Source organism: Limanda limanda, chromosome 16 (assembly GCF_963576545.1).
Source record: "Limanda limanda chromosome 16, fLimLim1.1, whole genome shotgun sequence".
NCBI lineage: Eukaryota > Metazoa > Chordata > Actinopteri > Pleuronectiformes > Pleuronectidae > Limanda > Limanda limanda.
Genome location: NC_083651.1, coordinates 5,233,614 through 5,245,013, shown reverse-complemented (window position 1 = coordinate 5,245,013; position 11,400 = coordinate 5,233,614). Strand labels below are relative to the sequence as shown.

The window sequence follows — 11,400 nt, the reverse complement described above, 5'->3', positions numbered from 1 at the left end:
GAACTTGTGTGACGCAACGTTTCCTTGTAGACCACGGGAGCATTTTCCTTGTGCAACAACACAACAAGCAAAGGAGGGGGGGGGTGAGAATCCGAAGTGCCGACCCGTGTTCTTTTCTTCCCAAGTGTTACCACAAAGCAGACTAACGTGGCAAAATGAGTGAAGGAGGGAAGAGGGGAGGGTGGGGGGGGGTAAAAAGAACCATGCACTTGCTTAAGTGTGTATGACTTCACCCCGGGGGGGGGGGGGGGGGGGGGGGCGGCGCCAGATGGAGGCGGTCGTCCGTGTGCTTCGCCGAGAAATGGAGCGTCCCAAAAGTGAAATGATTTAATGCTGGAGGGCTGTTCCTGTCTCAAGTCCCCGGCAAGACAAGTGTCACTGTTGTGTCGTCCGGTTGTCTTTTCAACACATTTACACACAGTCGAACGCGCACACATGCACTCGCACACACACACACACCTTACGCACGCAAACACACGCTAACACACACACACACACTTGAGAGCAACAGAAGCTCTAACCCAGTGTCCATGTCCAGCTAAACACTTGGTCCAAATGTGAAAAGCCTTAACGGACTTTAGTAAAATTCTTTCAAGCCAAAAGGTGGAAGTCCTCGCGGCGTCCGGCCTACTCTTCCTCCTCGTCTTCCTCCTCGGGCAGCGGTAGTAGCTCCTCCTTCAGACACTCCCTGTAGAAGCTGGTCAGCGTGGCGTAGAGGTGCTGGCGGCTCTGCTGGGACAGGAAGTGACCCTCGTCTGGGTAGATCTGGTGGAGTCAATCAAAAGACAGAGATTTGTGCGAAGGACTTTACGAAAAGGCTGGTGGAGACCAAATTGGAGCTAAAAGAGACGTGAATACCAGCTGGACAGGAAGGTCTCTCAAAGAATGATAATATTTCAAGATGCTGACTTCTACAAAGAAGGGATTCTCCATAACTGCTGGACTTTGTAGTTCTTTTTTTAATAACTTCTTGTATCTGAGGCCATTCACCCGTCAATCACTCCTCATCAAGCAGCTGAAGTCCACAGCCTGTGGTTACGCTTGTCGCTCGCTGCTTTGTTCACGACACATGCAGCAGTTCATTATCCTGTCTGTCTCTAGAGATATTTCTTAATGGATTGTAAGTGAAAATGTCATCGAAGGGAAAAATACATCAAGATCAAAAACTACCTATTACAATACAAACTTCAAATAACAAGGAAAAATGTACTTCTTTAATACACATTTTTAATTATATGCCATATATATTATGGATTAAAAAGGTTGTGAGTTCAAGGCCACGGCTCCATCAGTTCAATGACTTCTGCATTGTTTGCATATATTGATTGTGCAGCTCTGATAAAGAGTTTGGGCTCATTAAATACATTTTTTATACTTTCAGGCCTTCTTAAAAATCATTATATACACTTTATTCTTCAGCGGCATCATACAATAAACGTACAGATACATCATTGTCACTTCTAATGCGGCGCAGCCTGAGTTGCTGTGTCGGCGAAAAACTCACCTGCATCGAGTAGTTTGCTCCGACTTTCACCAGGTTTTTGACGAGCTCGGCAGTGTGCTGGAAGTGGATGTTGGCTGCAGATAAAGGAACAAAAGATGTCAGCAGAATTCAGCCTCGAGTCCTCGGCAGGAGCAGGAGGAGACAATCGGGATATGGAGATACCTCTCAACTAATTGGACATGGCTCAGCAGCAAACGTGTGTTTTTCTTCCTCCTAGAAACCCCAGCATCAATTTATATAACCCACTTTCCCTTTTATCTTTTGATTGAAAATCATATGCCCCATTAGCTCCAGGGGCTGCGTGCTTCTTTGTGCTCGGCGGTGATGCGCCACAGATACAGTGTTTTAATTCTGTCACAATTTGGTGTCTCTTACCATCTGCTGTGCCGTGCACCAGCATCAGCGTCTGCTCCCTCAGGGCCTGGATGTTCTGCAGCACGCTGGAAAACTGAGAGGAAATCAGACAGAGCGGGAGATTGATCGAAAACCACAGGGGTTGAGGAAAGTTATACAGGGAGAGAGGGTGTCATCGAATGAGCAGCAGAGACACACATGCACATGGAAACCGGGTCACATGCACATGCACACACACACAGACACACGCACACAATTAATCATCCTGAGAGTTATGACTGACTTTCTGTGCTTTCCTATTTTCTACAAATGGGGAAGAAAGGATGTAAAATGCAGGTTGCAGATGAGAAAAGGCAAAGTAGTGGTTAAACGAAAACAGCGAATTCGGAGCAGATTTTCTCGTTTGGTTTCGTTAACAATGCAAATTGCAGAAACCCAATTTGGTTCCATCTCGCTGCCTCTTTCCTGTCAACGTGCAAAACACCTCTGAGAGCTGCAGAGCTGGTGTGTGCGGGGGGGGCCTGAGAGAGCCCAGCAGGCCCCTCTCTTTAAAACAACACCTGCATGTGATCAGACACACCAGTGCACACAGTTACCAGAGAGAGAGACGAGTGACAAAACCCTACAGAGCAGGAGAATAGACACAAAAAGAAAACAACACAACACAAGAAAAGAAAACGCCAAAGCACGGGCGCCTGTGACTTTGAAAGCAGCAACGCTCAGCAGCGGCGGGAGCTTAACTGTAGGTGTGTGTCTGTGATGTTACGCTTTCAGAGATCAACGGCTAACAAGCGTGGGGTGGGGGGGGGGAGGCAGTGAACACCCACCTGGTATCTGCTGTCGTCCCGTAGCGGCGTGCCGAGGTATCTCTCAGAGAACGCTGACGCTGTGCAAACGAGAAGTCAGACGACACAAATTCAACAGTGAGACCACGACGCTGCTTCAGCTGCAGCTCAGAACCTAAAGAGCCGGGTGCTTGTCACCGTGAGGCCGGAGGAGATGATTTCAGAGCGGAGGAAATAACAGGTGGAGGTGAGAGAGAGTCCTCTGAGTCATCTGGAGATGTAAAGGATGTTCTCTGCTGAGGTCTGTAGACGTGGCTTTGTGTCACTAAGAGTCTGATTCGCCTCAGAGTCAAGTCTGTCTGTCGGAGCTGAACTGATTCTTTACAGGAGAACATCTTTCCTCTCCACCTCCACACGAGCTTTGTACCTGTTTATACACCTAATGTTTCACTTCTTCTTGACATGACAGACTTAAGTTATGAAAGAAGACATCTGTACTCACCGTATAGTTTCCAGTCCGTCACCGGCGACATTGCACACGAGCATTTGAAGAGGCTGTCAGTCGACTTGAGCATCATTAATGTGATGTAGGCTCCGTAACCCTGAGCAGACAAACACAGACATTAACTGCTATTCCCTTTAAATGATTATTAAATCACTGGGGTCTCTCACAGATTATTACAAAATAACCACTTTTAAAGGGACTCTTACCTTTGTTGCATTTTTACACTTTTTTTGGATAAGGTTAAATTGGTATTAATAAGGTAATGACACTCTAAAATGCAAGACAGACCCACCTCTCATAACTCTCATAATATTTAGTGAAAACTTCAACCAATAAAATTCTTCGGACCGAAGGACCTTATTGGCCGACAGACCTGTCTGTTTGCTGCATGGACATGCAGGTTTTCCGTCTGCTTCTTGTGGCGCATTCGGGCCCGCGTCATCAAGGCATGTGAATGTAAATGTATATAACTTACCGAATCCATTGCTTTGGTAAACAAAAACTCACGTGCGTGCGCGGAGGCAGTAGATTGTAAGTCTGCTTGTAAATAAAGTTTTTTCAAAAAAAACACCGCGGATGAGAACGAGGGGGTGGGGCATTGGAGGAAGGCGGGATGATTTGAATATGCTGTAATTCTCAAATGCAACAAAGGTAAGAGTCCCTTTAAACACTTTTTGAATCATCTAATAATAGAATAAGTCTGCGTCACCTTTCCAAACACTGCTATCCTTGTTCGATCAATATATGGGAATTTCATCATGTATCTGAAAAGACACAGAAAGCAAAACATACATGAGGTTCTTTTAAAAACACTTTCATAAGATTTGAAACCAACCTGATTACCAGATTACTCAAGCAGCCATTTTTATTTACTTCTTATTTCTTTTATTTATCGGGTTCATGATAACACATTCATACATTCATTTGTTATTCTCATGTTTTCTTGTGTATATTTGCAGATAACAAATCTCTCATCATTCAGCAGCCTGATTACTATCAATGCACATTAATCAGGAGGTTGTTGAGGGAACATCATTGATTACAGTCTAATAACAAATCACTAATAAAGAGCCACTAGATCGTGCGATGTAATCAAAAGCTCTAGAGCAGCTCATGGACCTGGAGGTCGGAGAGTTTCCTTAACAATTCACGTGAATCCCTCTCTTACACGTCAACAATTTCTGTTCTTTACATGAATAGGATTAAAAGGGAATGATTTCCTTTAATCAGACACATTAATCAACATACGAGATATATTTATAAGTGTGTTAACGTACTCGACTGCTGCGATCTGGTCCTGGACGTCCACAGTGCCCAGTCGGTGGTGAACCTCGTGGAGGATCCTCTGACCCTGGAAGCCGCTGCCTCGGCCGTCCAGACGAGCCACGATGATGTTCTCCGAGCTGACCAGCACCGAGTCCCAGCCCAGGGAGAAGCGGTCGCTCACCGCCTGACCACCGGGGGCGCTGTCACTGAGCAGAACACAAGACACACCATTTTAGTATGGAACAATATGATTTATAGTTTCTGTGAAACCTCCTGCAGGATCCACTGTGTCTTCAGAGGTTTAGATACATACACCAGCAGCAGGAGGCCGTAGTGACGGGAATCTGAGAAGTCTGGTGGGTAGGACATCTTCAGAGGTAAATCTGTAAAAAATAAAACATTACAGAAAAGCTGATGAACAACGTGTCAGTGACTCACAGTGAGAGGAGAGGAAACAAGATTCTATTCTCACCAAAATGCTCCATTGGAACCGTTTCGAAGTCGGTCATCTGGATCCTTTTGAACTTCAAGGCTGCCTTCAGCATCGAGTTGTTCTCAAGAATGTAGTAATCTGTAAAAAGAATGGAATGTTTCAAAATTGCAGCTAGTAATCTATGGTTTTAGTATCTGTGCATGAGAATTTGCTGCAGCAATATGAGGATTTATCTTCGGAGCCGAGGAACTAATAAGATGAGGAGGGAGCTTGAGACGGATACGATCAGAGAGCAGTTTCTGACATGCTCTCATTCTGTGGTAAATGCTCAGGGAGCGGAATGCAGAATACGTTCCTGCATTTCATCTGTGTAGGGATGAGCTGTGGCAAATAAAGGAGAAATCTCTAAATCATAGAACTGTTAATAGAAGTTTTTAGCCAAAAAAATGCACGTTTCACCTCAAAAAGTCTCTTTCAACTTCTCACTGACAGAAAACCCTACAAGCTATAAAGAGAATTTATGAGAGCAAACAAAAATCATTTGCCGCTGACCTTCATTCAAACCACAATAACTTGTTCACCGGCTCTGCTCTAGAATTTAAACTACACAGTCTATAGAATCCATTTTTCTCATCCTTACTCAGGAGCGCCGTGATTTTCCCCTCATGTAATAAACAATGACTTTCTGATTTGGCCCCTTTTTTCCATTCGAGCCATCTGAGAAGCAGCTAAATGAAATGGAATTCATCCAGCATTTCTAATGGAAAACCCAAAATCAATAGACGTCTCATTATGAAACCACCAGAGGCCTTGGGTTCCCAGCTGTGGATGGAGGGTCTATCCAAATAACCCTCGGCAAATTGCTTGCTTTTCTGCAGCACAGCTGTTAACTTTTCTCTCTTTGTGTGTGTGTGTGTGTGTGTGTGTGTGTGTGTGTGTGTGTGTGTGTGTGTCCATATTTACTCTGGTGGGAAAAGTAAATTAAAACTACAAAGAACAGAAGGAGGAAATCTAGACCTGCACGCCTGTCTGGTCGCCCTGACACTGATCAAACACAACTTTTTTGAAGCAGAGAAAACTAAACTAAATCAAAAGTACTTTTAAACATTAAACAGGTATTTCCAGTTGTCCTTCAATAATTAAAACCCACCAATAAAGGGAATGACGGCCATATGGGCAGTGTCACAGATTCACTGAGAACATTTGTCCACATTTCCACAGAAAGCTGCAACACAACAGCTGTGACGCAGACTAATAATAGCCGTGGAAGTGGACAGCATTACGTGCAGTTGGATAACTTTCATGTTTTTTTAAGGGCCGTCAGCAAAGTCCAGGAGAAATGACTTTAGCAAGAACAGAGGTTGTGTGTTTTCCTCTAAGTCAAACCCTGTGTGTTGGCTAAAGGAACATTACCTGCACTTTAAGCTCTGCGCGATACCTAAACTCCCAAAAAAAAGAAAAGATGCCTACCACTCGATCAGATACTGTGGCCAAAACACTACATCACTTCACAACAACACTACGTCTTGGACAACACTAACGCTCATCGGGCGTCATCCGAGGACTTTGGTATCTCCTGGAGGTCGGAGCTTAGACTTATTAAACGCATTCAAATGAACCGGTGATCAGAACAGGACACTTTTTGGTGAAACATAAATGGCTATTACACTCTGTTTTGATCAAACTGAGGGAATGTTTCTTTTTTTTCTGATTGTTAAATATGACAAAAAAAACTTCCTACCACTGAGAACCAATGTTATCAAGTACTCACTGTCCAAGCTGCACACAGACAGTGAGCAAGTGGAGAGAGCAGGGAGCGAGCGGCTGGGTCAGGAATCGAACTTCTGAATTCACCCGTAAGGAGAGGGGTTGTATTTCATCAATGCAGAGCAGGCTGGTTTCCCTCTTACTCCTGTCAATACAACTGTAATTGAACTATAACATGTTGACTGATAGAGGGTGGATTGTGCTTTAGCTTCTTCAGATCGTCGCGGGCGAGAGGGAACACACGATTGCGTCATCCCGTTCAGGACGAGCTCTGTTCCCTCGTCGTCTATTTCTCCTTCATCCTCGAAGAAACACAGAATCACCCGAGGCCCAGTGCTTCTCTCCCAGTGAAGTAAAAAAACACCTGGACGCCGAAGCCTGTGATTCCCACCAGCGATCACGGGACTGTAATAAGGTGGATTATAGCTTTATAGCTAACACCTCCCGTAACCATGGCAGCAACAGCCACCAACCAGCTGTAGCTTTTAGAATTAAAAATGCAGCACAACCATTAAATATAAGAGACGGAGCCCAGCAGCTCAGACGTCAGCAGCTTGTTCCAGAGACTTCAGTCCTGAAACTGCGTTCGAGCCTCGGAACAAAAACCCACGTCTGCCACACGTCTGAAGGGGGGGGGGGGGGGCGGGGAACCTAATTGGTCCCTGAGATGTTTAGGAGGCAGTCGACTGCCGCGGCCGCGTTTAGCTGCCGCTCGGCTCCGGCTCCGATTGATTGTGTTTCCCCCTCATTGACTGTGTTTTGAAATGTGATTGTGATCCATTAATCTGCTTCATGCTCGGCATTCTGAGTTCCACCTCCTGTGTTTGGAAAGTGCTTCACAATGGAACTTAAAGGCTGGAATGACTTCAGCCGCTTGCTGGGAGCGGAGTGTGTGTGTAGCCAGGTTACATGTGATGAATAAATAAGCACGTCTCCATTCTCCCAGCATGCTTTGCAGAAACCGCAGAGTAGCAGGGTTATGTATCCGGGGGGGTTGCATCATCTTGACCGGGCGATGGTGCAGCGGGACAGATGTTCGTCCTCCAGTGGGTTTAGACTGGTTTGCTCATTATAGGAAAGATCCCCAAACACACGGGGACAGATGTGATCAACACACACACACACACACGTCTCTCCCACAAGACGACACAACGTCCTTACTTGAATTGTTGAGGCTGTGTAAGATCACGGTCGGTGCTCCAGGGCCTGAACGGATGAAGACAATTAAAGATTACGAATAATTCAAACATGCTTCAGTCTCTCTGCAATCATGTGTAGAGATGATGACAGATACATGTATGATAGTCATCTGCCTGATCTTACATCAATTAGGGCTTAAAGGTCATTTCCACTGCCTCAGTCTTTTCATTGTACTTTGGAGAAACACTCACAGGTTGACAGGATGTCAGCTTTGCTCTTTGTGTAACTGCAAAACACTCGATTTTCTTTGCACTAAAAATAAAACCTGTTATTGTATTTCTAGCACTCTGACTTGGTTCCATTGTGTTCGTGGACCCGCTTGAAAACCGCAAACCACTCAGAATCCTTTTATGAGTGGAATTAAAAGGCGTGTGCAGCTCAACAGGTGTCAGGACACGGTTGCCGGGCTTTTGTGAACTTGGCCCTCAGACGACAATATGCTCGCTCCATTATTTTTATTGCTTATGGAAGAGGGAGCACAATTATTGTGCAATAAATCACCTCAACAAAGCCCAAACGCTTCGGAGCGTGAAGCGATCTCATCTGCTCCAAATAAATTGAAATCACAAACAATGAGAAGAGTCAGCCTCTATTAAATGAGCTACCTAATAACGCTACCTAAAAAGTAATTATACACATTAGAGTGGCTAATTGTTTTTCATATTACGCCTCTCGTTTGGAACTGATGAGGGATTCATGTTAAACTGAGTAGATGGAGGGTGACAGACTACGAGGTGTAAACCCTGACATCTGCCAGATCATCTCCACCAAATGATGGAATTCAGAGTCTTTTATGCACAAGAAATGTTGGAGGAAGCACGAATAGCTCATCTTTAATCTTCAATGCAGTGATATGAGATTTACATTCTTACAATTTCCCAAAAGTAGTTATAGAGAAGTCAAAGGAAAGTCAAACTAAAGGACTGTGGCTGTGTGCAGAGATTTTGAGAGTTAGCAGCTTGCTTCTGTCAGACAGGTTAATTCACGGAAAGCCTTCAAGAGAAATACTTCTTGCTCTTGACATTTGATATGAAAGTTTTTTCAATGACTGAATGAATGAGGCATATTTGTCCGAATGTACTTCAGGTAATTTGGAGCAACTTGTGCAGGAGAACTTAAATCAAATCACATCCTTGTAACAGTTCTGTGAAATCCTTCTCACAGTTTAACCACATCTCCATCCACTTCATGTTTAATGTTAAAGAAGCAGATGAGACTGGACCTAGAATCGAATCACTCAGGTCTCATGTTCATACCTGGTCATTGGAATCTAAGCAGCAGACACAGAGGTGAACCTTCTGAGCAGGACAGTGGATTGGCTCCCTACCTTTACACTGGAGGATGATGTGCTGGTCCATGGGGCTGATGTCGGCATCGAAGAACAAACAATGAGCTTTGTTCAACTCACACGTTAAACACCGTCGAGGGAACAGACCCACGGTTTTAACACTGAGGAGAGAAGGTGACAATCAGAGGAGCACAAGCATTTCTCTTTTTTATTGTCATGTGTTATGCGATCGGACAGGTTTCACCTCTACATGGTAAGAATTGTCAAAAATTCTCCTAAAGTAATTTCATGTAGGAGATATGAAAGGAAACAAATCACTGTAAAAACTTAAATCTTAAACAAAGACTAAACTAATCTGTTACTATTTTCAAACAGAAATCTAGATTCACCACTTTAATATGAGTCTTCATAAAAGTCCTCCAAGAAGAAACAGTGTTTAGATGCCAAATGTCAAAAACAAGTCTCTTTTTCTGAGGCATCACAAACAATAACAACTCCAAGTAAAGATTTCATAAAAACCAGGAGCCAAACAGACCTGAAAAGTTGTCGTCTTCGTGGGGAACCTTCAGTGCTGAGAAAATAACTGTAAAAACACAAAACATAAAAACAGTGAAACCGCGGACTAATCTGACAAAATAAAAACATCCCATGAATGTTTTTTACTCAGATCTCTGCCTCATGCTCCGTTATGTACAATAAAGAGTCGTAGTCACAGCGAACAGATGCAGAGTTCAGCTTGTTGACTGAGTTTTGTTTCCTAGGTTTTTGGAGTTTGAAGAAAACATTAAACGTACAGGTTGTCGGTGTTCTCGTCGTACGAGAGGATCCGGGTCACCTCCCAGTTTCCTGAGGTTAGATGTCGGACTTCATTCTGATCTGCTCTGAACTGGAGAGGAACAAGAGAAGAGAAACAGGATTTATGATCAGATCTCAGTCGACAGAAGGAGAAACAACAGCATCTGTCTTTTCCCTCGAAGGCTTCGCATAAATAATGAGTCACATGAGTGCTTTCCTTGTGTGATTGACAAGTTTGTTTGAGAGTGATGTGAGTTTTATATGTGTATCATGAACAGTGGCGGCTGGTGAAATTTTTTTTGGGGGGGGGCGCACTTGGGCGGCGCGGTTTAAATAGCCCACCGCAATGAGAAAAAAAAAACTCCGGGGTGCTCCGGGGACCTCCGGTCCGGTCCCGGTCCCCGGACCGGGACGTCCCCGGGGACGTGCTCCTCCGGGACCGTCTCCGGGACGTCCCCGGGGACGTCCCGGAGACGGTCCCGGAGGAGCACGTCCCCGGGGACGTCCCGGTCCCCGGGGAGGTGCTCCGGTGCTTCGGGAGGTGCTCCGGTCCCGGTCTCCGGAGCACCGGAGGGAGGTGCACCCGGGAGGTGCTCCGGTCGCGTCCCGGTCGTCCCGGACGTCCCGGTCCCCGGGGAGGTGCTCCGGTGCTTCGGGAGGTGCTCCGGTCCCGGTCTCCGGAGCACCGGAGGGAGGTGCACCCGGGAGGTGCTCCGGTCGCGTCCCGGTCGTCCCGGACGTCCCGGTCCCCGGGGAGGTGCTCCGGTGCTCCGGGAGGTGACCGAGACCGGGACGTCCCCGGGGACGGTCCCGGAGGAGCACGTCCCCATGCACGTTAACATGTGGTTAAAAATTTCAGCTGATTATTACTGATCGATAAAACTACACACACGACACAGTAAACAACAATGCTTCTATCTGTCCACTGTCTGTCCTCTACCTGTCTCACTCAGTGCTCCGGGACCGGAGCTGCACCTCCGTGCAGATTAAAAGTATCTGCTAACTATGCAGCTCCTGTAGATCAGTGATAAGGTCTCTGATTGGACAGTCCTGTCAGCATGATGTATAAGAAACCCTTTCATTGGCTGTAGGCGCAAGTGAAGTGCGCCCATGGCTCGAACTGTCATCCGCCATTGAGAAGCTGTCCTTGCTCAAATGTTCCTGCCCCTTTTGTTGGCTTCCATAGACTTCCACTTGCCCGGCGCCCACAGGGAGGAGTGGCTTCTCTCTCAGTGATAACGAATGGCAAATATATTACCAAATATAATATATTAAGTGGTTTTTGACAGGGGCTTACGGTCTCCGGCACACATTTAACGCCTTAAAACAGTACATTTCTTATTAAATTATTTGATATATAATGTTTTTTGACATGTCATTTTTTTTTTTTTTTTTTTTTCACCTCAAAATTGTAGGGTGGGCGGCGCCCCAGCGCCCTGTATGACGAACCGCCACTGATCATGAATAAATATGAAGTTTATTAAAAAAAATGCAATTTAGAGG

The 11,400-nt window shown here is 45.4% G+C and overlaps 1 protein-coding gene across 1 annotated transcript in view; it reads right to left on the bottom strand.

The window, feature by feature from the left end:
• Positions 1 to 627: 627 nt before the first annotated feature.
• Positions 628 to 11,400, bottom strand: part of LOC133022041 (inactive dipeptidyl peptidase 10-like) — a 28,899-nt gene continuing 18,126 nt past the window's right edge. Inside the window, exons 11-23 of the mRNA XM_061089057.1 lie at positions 9,897 to 9,988; positions 9,638 to 9,685; positions 9,142 to 9,263; positions 7,776 to 7,820; positions 4,887 to 4,985; positions 4,728 to 4,797; positions 4,426 to 4,620; positions 3,858 to 3,912; positions 3,146 to 3,245; positions 2,686 to 2,744; positions 1,880 to 1,952; positions 1,505 to 1,578; positions 628 to 765 (exon numbers count right to left, since the gene is read on the bottom strand). Of these exons, the coding sequence (XP_060945040.1) occupies positions 628 to 765; positions 1,505 to 1,578; positions 1,880 to 1,952; positions 2,686 to 2,744; positions 3,146 to 3,245; positions 3,858 to 3,912; positions 4,426 to 4,620; positions 4,728 to 4,797; positions 4,887 to 4,985; positions 7,776 to 7,820; positions 9,142 to 9,263; positions 9,638 to 9,685; positions 9,897 to 9,988 (1,170 nt within the window). The remainder of the gene's footprint in view (positions 766 to 1,504; positions 1,579 to 1,879; positions 1,953 to 2,685; positions 2,745 to 3,145; positions 3,246 to 3,857; positions 3,913 to 4,425; positions 4,621 to 4,727; positions 4,798 to 4,886; positions 4,986 to 7,775; positions 7,821 to 9,141; positions 9,264 to 9,637; positions 9,686 to 9,896; positions 9,989 to 11,400) is intronic.